This window comes from Bidens hawaiensis, unplaced genomic scaffold, assembly GCF_021521415.1.
Source record: "Bidens hawaiensis isolate Kalapana, Puna unplaced genomic scaffold, B.hawaiensis_p1.1 tig00005013_1, whole genome shotgun sequence".
NCBI classification, from domain to species: Eukaryota; Viridiplantae; Streptophyta; class Magnoliopsida; order Asterales; family Asteraceae; genus Bidens; species Bidens hawaiensis.
In genome coordinates this window covers 1,073,789-1,096,015 of record NW_027491317.1, presented here as the reverse complement: position 1 = coordinate 1,096,015, position 22,227 = coordinate 1,073,789, and the positions used below count along the sequence as shown (strand labels likewise).

The 22,227-nt window shown below is 34.8% G+C and overlaps 1 protein-coding gene across 1 annotated transcript in view; it reads right to left on the bottom strand.

Moving 5' to 3' along the window:
• The window catches only part of LOC143628507 (glycerol kinase-like), a gene marked incomplete at its 5' end in the record, with an annotated part of 43,626 nt that extends 21,648 nt beyond the window's left edge, over window positions 1–21,978 (bottom strand). The window contains one exon of the mRNA XM_077098083.1: window positions 21,429–21,978. Coding sequence (XP_076954198.1) covers window positions 21,429–21,978 — 550 coding nt within the window. The remainder of the gene's footprint in view (window positions 1–21,428) is intronic.
• Window positions 21,979–22,227: the final 249 nt, after the last annotated feature.

Genomic DNA, 22,227 nt, shown 5'->3' with positions numbered 1-22,227 from the left:
GGTGTAACACCCCGGCTAAAGCGGAAACGCCTGAGTGTGATGTACAGATTGCTCAAACACACGTGACACTATTAGGTGACCATAATAACATTATTTCATTTAAATCATCATGTAACACAAGTTTGTCAAATAATACAAGTTGAAACAATAAATAAATAAATGATAAGTTGTTCTTTGAATATCCTATAGGCATGCTATGTGTCTTCTAACTTTCATCCTCGTATCTTTACACCTGTAACATATGTATAAAATAAAGTCAGCTATGAACATAGCTGGTGAGTTCCCACAGTTTGATATAATACGTAAAAATCATACAATTCATGGATAAGTGATAAACGAGCAAGTAAAGTCTTTTCCAGTTGGTATCAACCAACGTACTCGGGTAATCGCGCAAGTAAGGTCCTTTCCAGTTGGTAACAACCAACGTACTCGGATAATGAGGCCATTTTCCACTCAATACAAATGGACCTAAGTGCAAAGGGGGGAGTATGATCATACTTATTGAGGCTACCACGTGCAAGTAAATTCGAACAAGTAATCAAGTAACACACAAGTCCATATAGTGAATTGTAGTTTGTAAGCGAAATCGTAATACATTGAATTTGTAATAAGATACATATGCTACCCCAAAATATAAAAACGTTTAAAAGGGGGTTGTGAGAAACTCACATCGAAATCGAAGATAACTTGAAATATAAGCTGTAAGCACAATAACGAAACCGAAGCAACTGAAAGTACTTTAAAGAATCCGAAATGATTGGACTTCTCGAACTATAAATAAAATAAATATGAATATTTAAAGACTAACTAACGAAATTGATGAAAACAATAATTTAGATAAAGAGGTTGTGATATATTTTTATTAGCTTTTTATGGAAAATTATAATATAATATCATATTTGAGTTTAACGAAATTTTAGCGATGTTTATGATTTAAGTTATAATTTTAACACTAATATGAGAGTTATGATAATTACAAGGCACGAGTTTTATATCGAAAAGCAATTATGTTATTTGATTAAAGTGAACGAATTAGAAGCTAACGAACTATAACTCATTTTAACGGTTTTAATTATTTTAATACTATGTAATTATATTAGTGATAGGCTTTAATATTTATAAGATACGAAATTAATTGGTCTAATTTTATCCTCGTTTACAAGCGTAGTTAAAGTTGTCGAAAAAGTATTGTAATATTAATGGACAAGTATTTAATATTATAACAATTCGGGTTTTACGAATTTTAATGAATCAAAAGTCGGTTTTTAGGTGAAAGGTGATAAATGTAACTTATAACTAATTTTATTTAATTTAAAATAGTTTTATTTGATTTATTAATATTTTTACTAATTTAAGAATTTAAATTAATTAATTTAATATATGAAGAAAGATGTAATGCAGAGACCCGGGTTCGAACCCGGGTCTGATGGCTCACATAAGAGGAGACTAACCACCAGGCCATTTCCTTTGTTTTTGACATCAATAGAAACAAAAGAATATAACTAGGCATTGAACTTCATCTCTTTCAATCAAAACCCTAGGTTCCTAACCCGTTGATTTGTTCTAGGTTTGGTCAAATTAAGTTAGGGGATTCAATTTGTTGGTTGAAAAGAATAAAAATCGATTACCCGAAAAGATTCTTGGTTGATAGTTGAAAATGAGCTCGTCGGAGACGAACTTGGACGGATTTATTTTGAGATATAAAGAGTGTTTTAGGTTAAAAGAATGGTTGTGATGAGTTTCTTCAATGGTTTAGGTGCTATTTATAGTTTTAATTGAAACGATTATTGTTTAATGATTTTTATTGGGTTTTAGATAATTCCGGCGGATTTCATGGATCAAAACGCGTTGATTAGATTGCCGTTACACGTTAATATCGATGATTATGGGTCGTTTTTCAAGTCTAAGGTCGTTACAAATCATTAAACGATCAAATACTAGTTTTACGGCGCCTCGCCGGAGCCGCGAAGGACTCGCCGGAATCCCTCCTTGTAAAATCGTGAGGAAAGTGGTGATGGCTGCTATATTTTATTAAATTATATTATTTTAAATCAAATTTACACAACAACCCCTGTAGTTTCTAATCCTTTTAAAACATAGTTAAAACATAATTTACATTTTAAACCTTATGCTTTCATATTTTTTTTAAGATTAGAAAATTTAAATGTAATTTACGAATTGGATCTCGATCTTTGAAACGTAATAAGAAATTATATAAAAATAAAATAAAACTTCAAACATTGGAGCTTCGGTAATTTAACGAAATAAAAAAGAAACCGAACGAACGATAAACATAATCCTCAGAGTTCAACACGAATCATAAATGAACGATCGATAACTTAAATAATTGGGAATATTGTATTATACATATTATATATATATATATATAACACTAACCTGTTCAATTTTGTGAATGTTTTGCTTCACTTGAGCATAATTTTGTATGACATGTTTCACACACTACATTTTAATCACCATTAAAGGAAAAACCAATGCTGACACAAATGTTTCAAATTTGATAAAAGTTAGAAGCATTGATAGGCCGGAGGTAGCATGTCGGAAGTGTTCGCCGTCTTTTCTTAAATTTTAATAATTGTGGAAAAATAGTTAATTAGCCAAATCCCGAATCATTCCATTATTTCCAAAAATGTGATTGAAAATAAATTCAAAATGTAAATCAAGTTTAAAATTCTAACTTTAATTTGTTTGACATTTTCAAGTGAATGGTATATATTATTACATTTTAACATATACATAGTTTAGTAAATTAACTGAAAAAAAAATGGATAGATTTAAAGCATATATTTATAATTTGTAAGAATATTTATTTTTATAAAAATGTATTGTAATAAAATGGAGTTTAAAGGAAAATGAATAATTTAATCATGTTATAGATATAAATGAGTGTAAAAGGAAGGTGGATAATTATCAATCTATGACATAGTTATTAGTTTGGAGGGAAAAAAATTATGAGGTTTAACCACAAACTGACACGTGTCCACAATTATTTTACTTTATTAGAATTGGTAGATAACTCTTTCCATAAATAATATGCATTCTTATAATTTCTTCCTAATAAAATAATTCAAAACTAGGTTAGATCCCGTGTTACACACGAACGGAAAATATATAAACATCATATATATATATATGTGTGTGTGTGTGTGTGTGCGCGCGCGCACGTGTATGTTGTATACATTTTAATGAATTGTAAACGTTAGATAATCTAGCATTATTATTACTATTATTATTATTATTATTATTATTATTATTATTATAAGGTATCACATTGTATTTTTAATTAAAAAAACCAGTATACAAAGATAAAGAGAGAAAAACAACAGTTTAAAACAAATTCTAATTTATGCCGCATATTTCTAACTTATACTATAAAACAAAAAAAGACATTAACTTAACATCTGCTGAAGTTATATGTTGTAAACTTTGAAACGTAAACATGTAGATGTCGTTATAAAAAATATTTTTATTAAAATTATAAAACATTTAAGTACACAACATAAAGAATGCTAAAAATATGAAAAAACAATGAGATATAATTATACTTTTTTTTAAACCACGCGTTTAATAAAGCAACAATATAATCCAAATCTTGTGATTTAAACCACCATTTCAATCCAAACATCCATACATCCAGTCCAAACGTTCATAAATAATTTCCCAAAACATAAAATACAAAGTGTCAAAATTTAGAAAAATAACAATGAAAACATTTAATTGTCTTTATTGCTCAATAAATGATCATTATAATCATTTATTTTGAACTTCGAGTCGGGAGTCGGGTTTTGGGCAGTAGCCTTAAAATTATGTTTTGAAAATAAAAATCTTCTGGACCGAACGTTGAATCCGAGCAGAAGCATGAGAAAACGTATAGTCAAACTTGTTGACTGTTTTACCCTTTATCGGGTTTTGAAGCAATTGACCAGTCAACACCTTTCAATCACCGAAATTGATTGAAGGCTATTGACTAGGGAATGTGTATGAACAATTCTATAGTTTACAACTTACCCGAAAAGTGAAAGAACAAGGAGAAACGATGTGTCAAAGGTCCTAAAGCAAGCAAAGTCAACCGTCAAGGCTTGTGTCTTTAACGAATATGCAAAAACTGAAGGTTTTACAAGCTGGGCAGAAAGTAGGACGGCTGGAGTATGTTCTTTAGGGTTTGATCAATGTTTACAGCAGATGAATGGGGCTTGTTTATATAAGAATAGTTAAAACGAACTAAATATAAGCTTTTTGGCCCGTTTAAGCAAGTAAACACGTTTTAAGGAAAAAAATCAATGAAATATTGGTAAAGATCTGATCTTGGGCAGAGGGAAACAAATTAGGAATGATCAAACTCACCTTAGATGGAAGGCAAGTGTTTAATAAATACGATAAACGAGTAAGGTTTAAGCGAGTCGTCCACTAACGCGTCAAACGAGATAACTAATCAGAACCTGAAACTTTGTGATATGAAACTATAAATAAAAACGAACTTAATTCCGCTGGAATCAATCCAAACGGATGAGTAGAACTCTAGTTATGTTGATTTTAATGTTTAAACGAGTCGAGTCTGACCAGAATTCGAACTTCGATTCGGGAATCGGGTTTTGGGCAGTAGCCTTAAAATTATGTTTTGAAAATAAAAGTCTTCTGGACCGAACGTTGAATCCGATCAGAAGCATGAGAAAATGTATAGTCAAAACTTGTTGACTGTTTTACCCTTTATCGGGTTTTGAAGCAATTGATCAGTCAACACCCTTCAATCACCGAAATTGATTGAAGGCTATTGACTAGGGAATGTGTATGAACAATTCTACAGTTTACAACTTACCCGGAAAGTGAAAGAACAAGGAGAAACAATGTGTCAAAGGTCCTAAAGCAAGCAAAGTCAACCGTCAAGGCTTGTGTCTTTAACGAATATGCAAAAACCGAAGGGTTTACGAGCTGGGCAGAAAGTAGGACGGCTGGAGTATGTTCTTTAGGGTTTGATCAAGGTTTACAACAGATGAATGGGGCTTGTTTATATAAGAATAGCTAAAACGAACTAAATATAGGCTTTTTGGCCCGTTTAAGCAAGTAAACACGGTTTAAGGAAAAAATCAATGAAATATTGGTAATGATCTGTTCTTGTGCACAGGAAAATGAATTAGGAATTGTATTTTAGTTATAGGATGTTTACTTGGTCCTTAATTCTCTCTAATATGCCTAAAATAAGCGATTTAATACCTTAAACGAGCTAGAAAACGAACTAGAGCATAAACGATCTGTGCAGGTGGTTGGAGGAGGGCTGTGACGGGAAGGTGGGGGCTGCCCACGCGGAGCACCGGCCAAGTATGGGTTAGAGTTTGGTTTTTACAAGTTTAGTCCCTAACGTTTTAGTATTTGGTCATTTGTTGAACTTTTATGCAATAATTAAGGAATAAGCATTGTATAAAACATGAAGGGCCTATAGTGAACATATGGAAACTTAAGTATTCATAACTATTTGATTTTTGATAAATTATAATGATCTAGAATATTCCCGGTTCGGGTTATGAGTAAACGAATACGGTTTAGAAAATTCGAAATGTTACAAAATTGATGAGTTGGAAGCCTATGTGGACATACTAGTTGAATGCCATATGGAATCCTTGTATTGTTTTAATAGTGTAGTAAGATTATATTAAATTACATTCAACTTAATTACATTTAACATATTCTAATCTACTATACTATTAATAACACATGTATTCCTTAACGAGTTAGGGTTTTTCTTTTCAAAGTTTCATGGTAGTTATAATTTATTTTGGTTTCATTTCGGTTTTAGTTTTTATAAATTTGTTTCATTTCAATTTGATTTTTTTTTATTTTTAGATGAGTTAAACTTTATTCAGTTTTTCGTTTTGGTTTTTTTACATTTTTTGTTTTTGGTTCAGTTTCAGATTTATTGATTTTAGTTTTTCAGTTTCATTTCGGTTTTCATTTTAGTTTTATTGATATTTGGCCATATAGGTTTTCAGTTTTTGTGTTTAAGTTTTTTTCAATTTAGTTTCATTTCAATTTGTATTTAGTTTGTCTGGTGTTTGGTTTTAGTGCCAATTGAAAAATGAAAGAATATGGAGTGCTCACAAATTAAGTGAAAGGTTCAAATGAGTTTCAACTTTCAAGTGGGTTGAAGTCATTGAAGCTTTATTTTTTTTTTGATCTTCATAAACAGTAACAATGAATTTGCATTTGGTAGAAAAGAAGTAAAAAGTTAAGAACATTGAATGTGTTACCCTTCATTTTTCTTCTTAGTCTTCAAGTGTGTTGTTTCAATTTTCATTAATGAAAATGAGTCACTTTAGAAATGTTTCTATATTCTTTGACTCGGGACAAAATGGTTCATTTTAAAAGGGCATCGGTTTAGTTATGGATAATGAGTCAATATAAAAAGGTATCGATTTCATTCGGGTTTCAACGGGTCTTTTTAAAATTGTATCGATTTGGTTCGGGTCATAACGGGTCAATTTTAGAAGATATCGATTTGGTTTGGGTTAAAATGGGTCATTCTCAAAACTTAACGATTTGATTCTGGTCAAAACATGTCATTTAAAAAGGTTTCGATTTGGTTCTGGTTCTTAAATGCACTTTGGACGTGCTTCAGTTTATTAGGGTGCAAAACTTTTCGCATGAAATGTAAAAACAGTTTTCATAGTCAGTTAGTCACTATGTTTGTTAGATTGGTTATTGGTGCATGAATGTTTATGTCATAAACTCTGTTCCCGGTCCAGGAAAAAAAGAAGCCTAAATCATTCTTGGATGCTTATCGGGAATCTTTCCTGGATGCTTATTTTTTGATTTGCTTGCTTTCAAGACTAATGTTAGTGAAGTTTGTTTTTTTCTGTTAATATTATTTTTAAAGTTTATGAAGTTTATGTTTTAAACTTTTAAATTTTCTTCATAAACATTCTACTATGTAAAGTTATTTTTTGTATGTTTATGTATTCTATATTTTGTTTGCGTATGAATATGAATTGCAATTAAAAATCATGTTGTTGTCTCAAAAAATATATTAAAATATAGCTTGTCGTTTGAAATTACATATGTGTTTACTTGACGATTTATATATTTCCATCTGTGTCGTGCACGGGTCAATAACCTAGTACGTATATATAGGGTTAGGTTATAATAGAAAGTGTGCTTTATATAGGAAGTATAATAAGTAATCTAGTCCATTAATTTTTGAAATGGATGATTGAGATTAGTTTATATAGGAAATCAAATGTTAGATAAGGGGAAAGCATAATAGGGATACCACATTTATTGATTTTCTTTCTCCACATGTAAGATACATATCAATTCCCCCATCATTTTAAAACGTACATAACTTTTTTACACGACATTTAAAAAAAATAAAATACCATAATTAACGTGTGTTTTTTTTATCTTTTATATGAGTACCATATTGTTATATAAAAATTAAAAAAAAAATTAGTGGGTTTTTTACAAATTGTGTTTTACAAAATTATGTTTTCTTTTATCAAATTGTCTTAACAGTTGTGTTTTTCATTGTATTTTTTCCATTGTGTCTTTTATATTGTGTTTTGTCATAATGTTTTTCCATTGTGCCTTTTCCGGCGACGACTATTTTTCTGTGACTTTCTGATAAATAATCCTGGCGACTTTTCGGCCCAAAAAGTTCCGACGACTTTTCGGTGAAAAATTACGACGACCCCGGTGAAAATTTTCCGGCAACTTTTCGGGCGAGGTGGTCGAGGTGGTGACAGTTCTGGAGCCGGTGGGTGGTGGAGTGGTGGTAATTGTAGGAGATGAGTGAAAATGTAAGTAAGTTTTGTGATTAAATTAAGTGAGTTTTCAGGTTAAATTATGTGGGTTTTGAGATTAAAGTAGTGGACCAAAATGCCTTCCTTTCTAGGAAAATCAAACTTCTTATTTTAACCCAACCCTGTATATATACTAGTTTAAGACCATTATACTATTAGGGTAATATATAAAGTTACAAAATTTAATAAATAATTAATATTGTTGATACACGTCTTTGTACGTCTCAGTCTTTATCAGGGCATTAATGTAATTAGTTTAAAGTATAGGGATCTTAATGTAAATATGGCTAAATGGGCCATTCGCTCTAATGTAATGTTACATTCGTTACCCCGTAACGAATGTAACACATTCGTCTAATATGTAAGCTCATTCGTTAACCCTGATTAACGAATGAGATAACGAATGAGGGCTATTCGTTATATGTTAAATGTATTAACGAATGAAGAGTTCATTCGTATGGTTTAATGTAACGAATGACACATTCGTTAACTATTAAGTTAACGAATGTGGTCATCCCCTATATAGTCTGTAAATTATTTATTAATGTAAGTTTTCCAGTTTGTTTATTAATCCTCTCTCGTTACTCTGCCAATTCATCCTCTCATATCATTCATATCGATCATAATGTATATCAACTTTAAATCATATACCTAAACATCATGTATCGTCGTAATCATAAGGTCTAGATCCTTTCCGTGCTCATCCAAGTACTTTCAAGTGGTATCAGAGCCTTGGAGCTGATCTTCGATACCTAATCGAGTTAAAACCGTAATCAATTGATCAATTTCGAATATGAATTGATTGATTTTGTGAGTTAATTGAAGTTCAAAACCAGAGACTGGTTATTCGTTAAATTGAACCTGATTGAAGAATGTTTGTGACTTCGGACATGGCTAGATAGGTTCGGATTTGGTATTGTATTGTTTTGATATAAGTTTTAAGTAGTTTCAGTAATATTCGGACGAGTTCGAAGTTGAAATTGGAAGTTTGAATTGTTGAAGACTTATTCGTTAAGATGAAGTCTTATTCGTTAGGATGAAGACTGATTCATTACACTCATTCGCTAAGACCTAACCGCTCATTCGTTACAATTTCAATCTCATTCGTCACCTTATTCACTAAGATCAAACCTTATTCGTTCAACCTTCTTCGTTAAGCCTGATTCGTTAAGCCATATTCGTTAACTTTCATTCGTTAACGAATATCTTAGACATTCACTAAAGTAATAAACTTTTAACGAATATCCCATTCGTTAAAGTATCTCAGTTTTAACGAATAACCCATTCGTTAAAACCCATTCGTTACTGGTTCATTCGTGTGACCAGTAAACTTTGTTAATCCCTGAAGCTTATCAGTTGGTTTATCATGGCTGCTCAGAATTCATCTTATTATGCGTTAGCGTCACAGAACGTCTTATTGCAACAGATACTGACGATGGATAACGAGATAGGTAGTCATAATAAATGTCCCAAGCTTTTGAAACTATCGGACTTTGCCCGTTGGGAACCAAGATTCCGTGCACATCTGGGATCCGTGTATCCTAGCAGTGTTCGTTTTTTTGATGATGTTTATGCTGCACTACTGATCGGTAATGACAACACGAGTTGGACTCCGAAACCTTTTAAAAAGTATGAGACACATGAGTTGAAGGACTTTGAAAGTGAGACGAAAGCATATTCTACACTCACTATGGCTTTACCGGAACATATTTTTCATCAATATAGTACGATCAAAGTCTATGCTTCACTGTTTACTACCTTGAAAACGAGAAGTTTGGGCAATACTCTCGGACGCAAGAAGACTTTAGTGAAATTCCAATTCAGAAACTTTATTCTGATGAAAAATGAAACTATAGAAGAAATGATCAACCGTTTTAGCCACTTGATTGTTGAGATGTCTTCTGTTGATCTTGAGCCAACAGAACAAGACAAGATTGATACTTTGAAGAATGCTTTAGCTACAGACTATTAGACTTTCCTGTTTGTGCTTAAAGAGAACGGATTCTTTCAGAAACCTGAACTGACTACTGTACAATTCATTAACAAGATCGAAGAAAGGGAATTCGATCTTAAATGTCAATCTACTTTGAAAGAAAATCAAAATCAGCAGTCGTCAACTCAAAACCCGTTACTTTATAGTGGTGCATTACCAGCAAATAATGCGACAAGCTTAGTGCCTATTAACGCGTTCTTTGCTCAATCCCAAGAGGATCCTTACGTAAACAGTCCCCATAATGTATGTTTCATGGCGAGTGGTGCAGCTGGCAACTCAAATGGTCATACATCAAGCTTACCCAAGGTTAATTTACAAGAAGCTGAACAACAGTTCGCTTTTTTATGTGCGTTCATGACTTCATATGAACAACTGGTGGGAAGTAAGATTGCTACGAGCGATCTCACAGATGAGGACTACGATCAAATTGACCCAGATGATCTTGAACAATGGATTTGAAGTGGAACATGGCCATGATTGTTCGAAAGGTTTAAAGATTCATGCAACGAACGGGAAAAGATCTTCCCACATTGAACAAAAGGGTTGGGTTTGATAAGTTAAAAGTCAAGTGTTATAATTGCAGTGAATTTGGCCACTTTGCCAAAGAGTGTGACAAGCTGAGGAAAGATTATTCTGGCTCACGCAATTCTGACCGTTCTTTTACAAAGTCTTCATCTGGAGGAGATAAAAGTAACACTGCTGGCTCTGGTGATCAAGACAAATCTCCCGTTACTCAAGCTTTATTGGTAAATGACGGAGTTGATTGGTCTCAGCGTTTATTGGGAAACCAGGCAAACGTTGCTATCATTGAGCATGTGAAGAATTTTGAGGATGCCAGTAGCGATAATGTATTGGAGAGTAGTGATTCATCTGACTCGGAGACTGACAGTGATCAATCTCTGTCATCTCAACCAGAATCAACTCCTGAGAAAACTGAATCTTATGCCTGCATGGCTAAGATTGATGAGGTAGATCCTACACCTCACATTAATGTAAATGAACCTGCATCAATAATGGTGGATTGTTCTGAGTGTGCTGTGTTAAAAGCCAAACTTGAAACAACATTAACTCAAAACAATACATTTACTAATGATTACTTTACGATCAAGGAATGTTATAAGCAAAAGACAAAATTGCTTGAGCAAGCTAATCTGAAAATTCAGAAATTATCAGATAGTAATCATGATTTTAAAGCAAGGTTCATTGTAAAATTATTGAAGTGGATCAACATTTAAAGGAGATTCTTCGTCTCCGAACTTGCATTTCCAATCTCGAACAAGAAAAAATGGAATTAAATCATAAACTTAGTAAATTCAGAGATTCTTCTTTTCTGTTGAATGAAATAATCGAGGTTAATCATTCACATAAAAAGAACGGAAAAGCAGGTTTGGGATACGTCGAAATTCCTCCTTCGTTTAATCAGGATTACAGTAGCATTCCTAGGGCAGAAAATTCTTTAAATATGCCTACTGATAAACCTGAAAATGTTGATTCATTTGAACTGACTCGTGAACCAGTTAATATTGAAAGCAAAAAGGTGTTTACCAAAAATGAAATGGACGGTTCAATCGAGGAGCAGACTGAAACCGATGTGATTGTTAAAAATAAGGACATTCCAATTGACAATCACATTCTGTGTGAACCAGAAGATTTTGAAAAAAGTTGTTTATGGTGCAAAATCCTCAAGTGTTTCTTCAAACAATTCACGTGTTCCTAAGGATATTCCTAAAGTAATTCCAAAGGAACATGTTAATATAACTTCCACAGACAAGCTTTCAGTGTCTGATGAGGAATTAATGCGATTCATTAATCCTCCACTGAAAACTTCAACTGGAAAAGTATTTAAATTAAAAGGTCTCTCAAAAGTGTTCTCAGACAAAGAAGTTCCATTGAATCTTCTTAAACCAGAATTGATTGAAAGTGTATTTCAAGATGAAACTACTAAAATGACTGCACTTGAGAAGAAATTCTTTCAATCAAAAACTAGCAATGTTCAAAAACAAAAAAACAAATGTTTTCAAACCTATAAAATTCATAAAATCATCAGGTTTGGAAAATTCGTCAAATTTGACAAATCTTGAATTTTACAAAACGAAGAAGGGTTTAAAACATGAGTCATCGAAGAAGGCCACTTTTGAGACACCTAAATCTGATGATCTTAAAACTTTGATATCACAACCGACCGGTACATTATCACAACAAAGTTTAGATTCTCGACTGTGTTTCAAGTGTGGTGAACCGGGTCACGTTTCAAGACGATGCAAAGCAAAGATCGACAATATCAAAGATTATTCAAATTGCAAGACTAAATCTTTTTCAAACACAAAGGAAAATCAAGTTGATGATTCTATGATAATGTATTCAAACATCAATCCGAGGAAAGTAATTCGGGTTGATGCACTTAATGTATTGAACACATGTGTTGATCGTGCTCAACCCATCTGTTCAAACACAGATTCAGAAAGAATCCGTGATGGTTATCTTAAGAAGAAAACTAAGAAAAATGCCACTTATTCTCAAGTACCGAATACGTGTGTTAAATTATTAAGTTCTCCAAAAGTTTCAAAGGGAGAGCCCAAGACTGAGGCTTGGGCTGCCTTTTTGGACTAATCATTTTACTTATTTGTGCAGGGTACATCTAGGTCCGTATCAAGTCAAAAATGGATATTGGATAGCGGATGTTCTCGGCATATAACCGGCAACCTAGACCTTCTGAACAACATTAAAGATATTCAAGGGGGTTATGTGGCGTTTGCTGATAATCAAGGAGGAATGATTACAAAAGAAGGGGAAGTTTCAAACGGTAGAATAACGTTTGAAAAGGTTAATTATTGTGAAAAGGTGGATCACAATCTGTTGAGTGTTTCACAGATTTGCGATAAGAAGTTCACCACCATATTCACCGACAAGGAATGTGTTATTCTTCAACCGGGATACACAATTCCAGAAGACATGGTTTTCATGCGATCACCTCGATCAAATGATATTTATGTACTTGACATGAGTTACGATGTCAAAGTTTCGCCCTCATCTACTTGCTTCGTGTCTAAAGCAATGGAGAAATATTCTATTCTTTGGCATAGACGCATGGGACACATTCACTTAAGAAAAATGAACTTTTTGATGACAAATGATTTAGTGAATGGAGTGTCCCTCAAGAACTTCAAATTTAATGATCATTGCGTCGCATGCAAGAAGGGGAAACAAAAGAAGAAATCACACCCGACCAAATCACTAAACGATATCGTTACTCCTCTGGAACGACTTCATATGGATCTCTTTGGTCCAGTGAACCATGCTAGCATTGCTGGAGATTTTTATTGTTTGGTTGTGACGGATGATTTCTCTCGTTACTCGTGGGTGTTATCAATTCATGAAGAAGTGTACGTGAAACAGCCTCCTGGCTTTGAGGATCCAGACTTTTCTGAGCGTGTTTACCATTTAAACAAAGCTCTGTATGGTTTGCATCAGGCCCCGAGAGCCTGGTACAGCACGTTGGCTAACCATCTGATTGAAAGTGGATTCAATAGGGGAACTGTGGAATGTACTTTTTTTTATAAGAATATGGGTGATGATCTGCTCCTCGTCCAAATTTACGTGGACGATATTATTTTTGGTTCGACAAACGATAGTTTATGCAAAGAATTCGAGAAAATGATGCAGACAAAATTCGAGATGAGTTCAATGGGAGAAATGATTTTCTTTATGGGTTTGCAAGTTCACCAGTCTGACGCCGGGATCTTTTTCCATCAGACAAAATATGTGAATGATGTCTTGAGCCGATTCAAGATATCTGATGGCAAAATTCCCTCTACTCCTCTTCCCGTGGGTCACAATTTATCACCGGATGAATTGGAGGATACCGTAGATCCGACCCTATATCGAGCTATGATTGGATCACTCATGTATTTGACTGCTTCTTGACCGGACATTATGTTTGCTGTCTCTTTGTGCGCTAGGTATCAATCGAGTCCCCGAGTGACTCACCTGGCGGCAGTAAGGCGTATCTTACATTATCTGAGGGGAACTCCAGACATCGGGTTATGGTACCACAAAGACGATAAGTTCGATCTCACCGCCTTTACTGACTCGGACTATGGAGGTTGCAAGATCAATTTCAAATTGACAACGGCGGGTTGTCAATTCTTAGGAAACAGACTTGTTTCCTGACAGTGTAAGAAGCAGACAACGGTCTCAACTTCAACAGCCGAAGCGGAGTATGTGGCGGCCTCGAGTTGCTGTTCACAGGTTCTCTGGCTCCAGCAACATTTGCGGGATTATGGTTTGAAGTTTCTTACTACTCCTATTTTTATTGATAATTCTGCTGCAATCTCTATCACCAAAAATCCGGTTCAACATTCAAAAACAAAACATATTGAAATCCGTTATCACTTTATACGTGATTGCTATGAAAAGAAATTAATATTAATTGATAAAATTCATACGGATTTTCAAAAGGCTGACCTTTATACCAAAGCTTTTGACAAAACGCATTTTCAATACTTGCTTGGTATAAACGGTTTAACATCTTTCACAGAAATTCAAAAGCTTGGTTAGATCATTTTTTTTTGTTAATTCAATTTTTACTGTTTTAGGGGGAGAAAATAGAAAAATACTAAAATATTGTGTTTTCGTTTGTACAGAAAAATTCTATAAACTCCAAAAATATTCAAACATTGAAAAATCCAAAAACATAAAAAAAAATGCTTATCAAAATTGAGTTTTGAAGCAAAAATGGAAAATGATAGTACATTGACGGGATTGATCTAGTACATGGATAAACTAGATTAAAAATTACCGTAAGGACAACAATATGATATGCAAAGATAGGCTTGACAGACTATATAGGAACTGATAAGATATAAAGGTAATGAATCCCGAACCTAGTGGAAGTACATCTTGAAAGATTGATACTATATCTGATTTAAAGAAAAGTCAAAAGTCAAAATGATTACTGTGTGTGCATGCTTTCATTTTTAAAGAAAATTTTGCTTTGTTTTTATTTTATTTTGCAAAGAAATTCAACTTTATTTTTTCTTTATTTTTATTCAAATATTGGATCCTCTCCTGCGCGATAAGATTATCCGACCTGAGAGTTAATATTTGGGTATTCTGCTTTATTTTACTTGGTGTTTCGTATAAAATCTTGGACTTTTTCCACGCGATAATACGGTATTATCCGAATTGAGAGTTAAGATTTTATGCAATTTCAACTTATTTTTATCTTTTTATTTTGTTAAAATGGAACCTTATTTGCGTGTAGTCATACCGACCTTAAGGGAAAATTTTAACCTTCTGCTTTATTTTCTTTTTATTATTTTTGCATGAGTCACAGTTAATCAAAATTTGGAAAATCAAAAGAAAAACGTACATGTGATATTCAATGTATAAGAGATAGAAATGTTATATCTAATTGATGGGGTCCACATATGATTTTGTGCCTAATTGAACCAAATTAAAGCATATCGTAAAGTTTCCGACAAGTCCGTGAAAAGTTTAAAAGGACAATTATATCTGCAATCATCGTTGGGTTACGTGTATAATAACCGTTACTTAGTGACATTTTCGTCAATATGATTCCCTGCTCAACTCACAAAAATATGTATTGCTTTAATATTTTAGTCGTTTATTGTTTTTCGTTATTTGTTATTTGAAAATTTTCGATAATTCAAAAAGATTTTATATTCTTTTTATTTTTCTGCTTTAGTTTCGATTTGCCAAGCTAGCGAATTAATCATTGAGAAAAGGAAAAAGAGTTAAACCCCGGAAAAAGTTTAAGTTAAATCGTGATTAACGTATTTTCAATTGGTAACAATTGATGTTTTAATGTAAAAATCCGTTTAAGTTAATCAGTACCGATACTTGTTGATCGGGAATTTTAATGTATACAATTAAAACCTAATTTGGATTTAATTGTTTAATTTAATTCATTTGAAAACCCTAATTTGGTTTTTTAATGATTATTTAATTCCTTTATGAGAAATTATTTTTCTCATTCGTTAAGGAGGTTTGGTGATTCGTTAACATGTTTAACGAATGTAAAGCTATTCGTTATTTAAATATAACGAATGAGTTATCTCATTTGCTATATAGACATTCGCTTCCGTTGTGCATAACGAATGGAAGACATTCGTTTAAACATTTAACGAATGAGAATGGTTAATGTATTATTCGTTAAAGATTAACGAATGAATTATTGATTCGTTAAAGATTAACGAATGACTTAGTTATTCGTTAACAATTTAACGAATGAGAGAAGATTCGTTAAAAATTTTAACGAATGAGATTCAACAGTTAACGAATGAGGCCATTCGTTAGTTCAAATTTTGAACGAATGATCTCGATTCGCGTGAAATTTTTGGATATAATCCCAAGGTTAGACGAATGACGGTTCATTCGCCTAATTCATATTCCATTGCCTTCTCTAAATGAAACTCTGCCAAAATTTTATCAGAATCCATTACTTGCATATTTGCCTAATTGATTGTTATCTTTGTGATCAGCAGGTAAATACGATAAATCGTCATATGTGTTTCACGAAGATTTATCGGTGGTTTAAGTGTCAAACTGATTCATTAAAGACGTGAACCTTAATTGAATAATTAGAAATCGATAATATTCGTATATGATATTACATTTGAATCGATAATTAATGGATTATTACATGCACTTGGTTTCCGAACACAAACTCAATGGTTAATCGTACAGATTGTTTGGAATTTTAACAGATTCTGATATGAACACGACGATTTTGACTATAAATAGTCAAAATTGTTTGTATTTTGACTCTCAGATTAGTCGAACAGACATTCTAGACTGATTTGTTATTTTTATAATGAATGAAGCATGATTCGTTATCTTTATAACAAATGTAGCTTGATTCGTTAAGACAGTTAACGAATGACTGTCTGATTCGTTAAGGTAACGAATGGATTGTTTAAATTCATAACGAATCAGATTGGATTCGTTAAAGTATAACGAATCAGAGTGATTCGTTAAATTTGATTCGTTACTTGTAACGAATAGGTTAACGATTAAGGATAATTCGTTAAAGATAATGAATGAACCTTTTAATGTATAACGAATGTCCCATTCGTTTACAGTTTTTAACGAATGTGATTGTCATTTGTTAAATAGTTTGATTATTTTGGAATATTTTACTAATGTATGTTTGTTCTTAACAGAAATGGCACTGTCTTGGAATAAGAGCCACAACATATGTGCGTTTTTAGAGCCGAACTTTGAAGATACTCCTATCTTTGGGGGTATGATTAGTTTTCTCATCCGCTCAAGAATCTACAAGGCCATCTCTACCCGAACAATCGTTTATCAGAAAATAATCAGGGTTTACGCACAAAGACGTTACGTGTAATTGATCTGATGTGGCTGGTCAATCTATCTGAGTCTGACAACGACGCGTTATTCACAAGTCAGATCAGATTCGCTAATGTAAAGGATTATGATCTTGCAATGCAGTTTCAGAGGGTTGTTCGTGTCTGCTACGCATACAAGATTCATAGCTGCGTTGATTGGAAGACAAAGATGTTTCAACGCTAAAGTATGATAAAGAGCTCGAGATGAGGGGGAGTTTGTTGATACACGTCTTTTTACGTCTCCGTCTTTATTAGGGCATTAATGTAATTAGTTTAAAGTATAGGGATCTTAATGTAAATATGGCTAAATGGGCCATTCGCTCTAATGTAATGTTACATTCGTTACCCTGTAACGAATGTAACACATTCGTCTAATCTGTAAGCTCATTCGTTAACCCTGATTAACGAATGAGATAACGAATGAGGGCTATTCGTGTGGGTGCATATATGTCAGTAGTTCATATGTCTAATGTCTGTAATCGATTCTGTAATATTGTTTATGTATTTGTTTGTTTAGAGCGAAGTTGTTGACAAGTTCGCTTAGGCGAACTTGTTAACCAAGCGAAGTTGTTGACAAGTTCGCCTAGGCGAACTTGTTGAACGAGCGAAGTTATGGACAACTTCGCCTGAGGCGAAGTTGTCGTGTATTTATATAGGATACGGTTTATCGTTTTAGGGTTGATCTTGAGAGTTTGAGTTACGTGTAATTCAGTGAGTCAAGTGACGTGAGGTCGAGAGTCTGTAAGTATCACGGTTTGAGTTATTAATATAACGTGTGTTTGTTCGTATCGTGTTCGTGTGTTTGTGAGCTTGTGTTCTACGTCCGTAACGATCTACACAGGGATTCCGCACCTGTGTATATCGGGATATCTCGTGTGATCCGTCCAGGGAACCTACAATTGGTATCAGAGCTTTTGCTCGATTGTGTGGTTCGGGATATCCACGCGGGTGTAGAATTTGTCCCGTTTCGACTATTCACGGGACGAGTTTTTGGTGTTTTTGCTCATTCTAGCCTCCTACCAGTGTGTTCAAGCATTTTAAACCGTCAAAAACGTCGTTAAAATCCAATTTTCAGATCTGCAGAAAGTTTAAGTTCGTCAGGCGAAGTTGCTGTTGATCAGGCGAAGTTGCCGTCAGGATACGTAGGGTTTCAGCGAAGATATAAGGAGAAGCGAAGTTATTTACAACTTCGTCTACCTCCTCAACTTCGCCTAACTCAGCGAAGTTCTCCTCAAGTTCGCCTAGCTCAGCGAAGTTTTCTTCAAGTTCGCTTACCCTAAGCGAAGTTATTCTCAACTTCGCCCAGTCACGCGAATTTTAGAAGGATCCAGCGAAGTTATTACTTAAGCGAAGTTATCCTTAACTTCGCCTACAGTACTGTTCAGAGGAAATTTTTTAACTTCGCCTACTCAGAATTTTTCGGGTTTCTTAGTCTTCAAGAAGGATGTCGTCGATCAACATTTCGGAGCTTGTAAAGATGGAAGTTGAAGCGGGGTCAGCTACAAAGGCCCCAAGGTTGCTGAAGGGAACCGATTTTGTCGCGTGGAAGGATCGGTTCATACAATACGTTAAGTACCAGGATGCGAAAATGTGGGTATGCATCCAAGATGGATATATTCCACCAGTCATGGAGTATGAGGGTCGAGACCAAATCAAGAAATACAGTAAAATGGAAGAGGAGGAGAAAAAGATGTATGAAGCCGAGAGCAAGGCTCATGCTGCAATCACAATGGCTCTTCCACAGGAGATTCTCCATACGTTCAGAAAGTATACATCAGCTAGAAAGCTTTGGGAAGCTCTTGAGAACAGATTTGAGGGGAATATAGGTATTCGGGCTTCAAAGATAAAGTTGCTCAAAACTCAATTTTCAGTCTTTAAGTACTTAAAGAACGAATCTCTTGATGATATTATCACTCGATATTATCATCTAATGACTGAATTGAGTAACTACTCCATTTCCTACCGAGAAGAAGAGATTGTGGAAAAGCTTCTCGATGCCCTCCCACCAAAATGGGAGATGTATACTGTGCTGATGAGGGAAGACAAGGACTTCCCTACTTATGATCTTGAAACCGCTGTCAACAAGCTCAGAACTTTTGAGCTTAATATGGTAGGAAAAGAAACATCTATGGATCAGGTTCAAGATCCAGGCATGTACGATGCTAAAGTAAACTCCAATACAAGTTCAAAGACTGATTCTGCCGCCTACTACTCGAAGGGTGAGTCGGGTGCAAATTCTTCACAGGAGGGGCATGTGTCAGTAAACTCAAATGGGGATGTTTGCTTTGTTGCGGGTGGATCAAGTGGTACTCAACAAACAGCAAGCAAGAGTAGTGGATCTTCAAGTTCCTCAAGCAATAATTACTCTAAGATGCCAATGAGCGTCAAATCTGCTGAAGAGCAGTTTGGCCTCTATGCTTCGTTTATTGTTTCATATGAAAACTATATTCAAGGAAAGGTTGTTGATCCAGCGATGCTGGATGAAGACTATGACCAGATCGATGCTGATGATCTGGAGGAAATGGATTTACAATGGCAGATGGCCATGATAGTGAGGAGAGTGAAGAAGTTTATGAGAAAGACGGGGAGAAAGTTTGTTGGTGGCAGGCCAGGGTTCGACAAGTCTAAGGTGAGGTGCTATAACTGTCAACAAAACGGGCACTTTGCCAAAGAGTGCAGAAACGAGCGAGTTGAACGTGGTCATGGCCGGTCTGCACAGCACACTGGGAATAGTAAAGAAGTCAATGCCATGATGTCCAGAGAAGCAGGTGAATACAACTGGAACCTGCATTCGAATGAAACTAGTGAGCAGGCAAATATGGCTAAGGTTGAGAATGAAGAATGTGAGAAGATTACCGGAGAAGAGAAAGCTACTGGTAAGGAAAAAGCTTTCATGGCAGATAACAAGGATCAACTCTCCGAGGTAAGTTCTAAATCTATTTGTACTAAATGTGAGAATTTGTCTGAGCAACTTGCTACCATAACTGATCAGTATGTTCATTTAGATGCTGAATTTAAAACTCTTAAAGAAGATCATCACTTTAAGAAAGCAAGAGAAAACAGTTACAAAGTTAAAATAAAAGCGTGTGAAAAAGATGTTAAAAGCTTAAAAACAAAACTTGCTGAAAAAATTGAAGTAATTGATCTAAGTTATGAGGTTTTAGAAGAAAAGACTAAACTGATTGCTGAACGAGAAAAGCAGATTGCTGACCACCAGGTGAAAGTGGTGGAACTGAACCGAAAACTTGAACAGTTCAGAAATTCCTCAGCTATTCTTGATCACCTTGTTAGTGATCAAGGTACCTCTACAAAGAGGGGAGGAATTGGTTATCACGAGGTTCCACCACCTTATAACCACAATTACACTTTTAACCCTAGTGTTCAGAAATCTGTTGATTTTGAAGTTCCTCAGACAGTTCCAATCAAGGTTATGAGTAAAGAACCAAGTGTTAGTAGTGGCGAAACGAGATTCGCCTGTTTCAAGTGAGAAAATTTCTGTTACGAGTCCAGTCTCATCAGATTCGGATAAGTTGTCCGAATCGGGTAAGACAAAAGAGAAGGTAGTGTTACCCACTGGTGGAGAAAAAGATAAAACTTATAAAAAGAGTACTCCTCTCAACCCGTACGTTCCACCTTATGTGAGACGAACGGCCGGTAACACAGCCTCAACATCCAAAACAACCTTTGAAAAGAAAAAGGAGCATAGGTGTTGTTTTAGGTGTAATAAGTTAGGACATCTTGTTGCAGATTGCCCTCTGACACCAAAATTCAGAGGTGTGAGGCCTATTAAAACTGAGCGTAAGCCAAATGGTAATTTTAATATTGCTAAAAATGAAAACCCTTGGAAGTTCCGAAATGTAACTAATTCAGGTTTTCACAGAAACAAACCTCAGTTTAACAATGCTACTAACCAAACCACAAGATATAATACTTTCAATATACATAAGTTTGGAAGGCCTCACACTCAATTTACAAGGAGATTTCCTAATAGGACTGACAGGAATTATCCAGATGCTAACTTTGGAAAGCAGAAGTACGGGATGTATAGATCCAAGACCAATTGGTCTTGGGTCCCTAGATTCTAATCCTTTGCTTTATTGTGCAGGAACAGTTGAACAGGGCTACCCACAGTCTTTGGATTGTAGATAGCGGCTGTTCCCGGCACATGACGGGTAACAAATACTTGTTGCACGATTTAAAACCTGTTCAAGGAGCGAGAGTTAGCTTTGCTGGTGAAAGTGGAGGAAGAATTACTGGAAGAGGAACGGTGTCCAATGGGAAAATAACTCTTGAGAATGTGAACTTTGTTCGTGGGCGCGTCTTTTCCGAGCTTGTAAGCCAGAGTGGTCAACAACCCGTGTTTTGACTTGATCACTTGCTCACCCGTGTTTAACAGAATAAACGCACCCGTTCCGAACGTGCTTTTCGCTTCACCTGTTTTACACGATTGGCCCAACATGGCAGCATGTTGGTAGCCTAAACAACCCGAAATCGGGACACCGGGAATCAACCAGCCTTTGGCTATGTGACCTATAACCTCGGCATTGCTTATGATTTTTGGGAGGATGTTTTTTGGGATTTTTAAGGTTTGTAGTGTCGACTCGTCCCAGTTGAGGGTTTTCAGGTTCATGAGCATGGTTCGTGAGGCGTTTGAGACGTCGGTGACGTGTAGGCCGCCATTAACACCGCCGGTTAAGTTCCAGATTAGCCATGAGTCTATGGTTCCAAAAAGAGCATCCCCTTTGTTTACAGCTTGTTTTACAGCATCAACATTTTCAAGAAGCCAAAGGAGCTTGAGTGATAGGCAGAAAAGCGATTACCCAGTCATACACGAGCCCATGTGTGTTCTGATTCCCGTGAAGATAGCGTCTCAAGATACTGCAGTGATCCAGATTCGGGACTTGCAGTTAATTTCTACTTTGAAGTCTATGTTTATTTAAAAAAAAAAAAAAATATTTAGAGTTATTGAAACATATTAGAGATAACAAAATCAAGACTTCATAATCATTGAGTAAGAGAGAAGAACGGGAAGGAGATCAAGAATACTTACAAC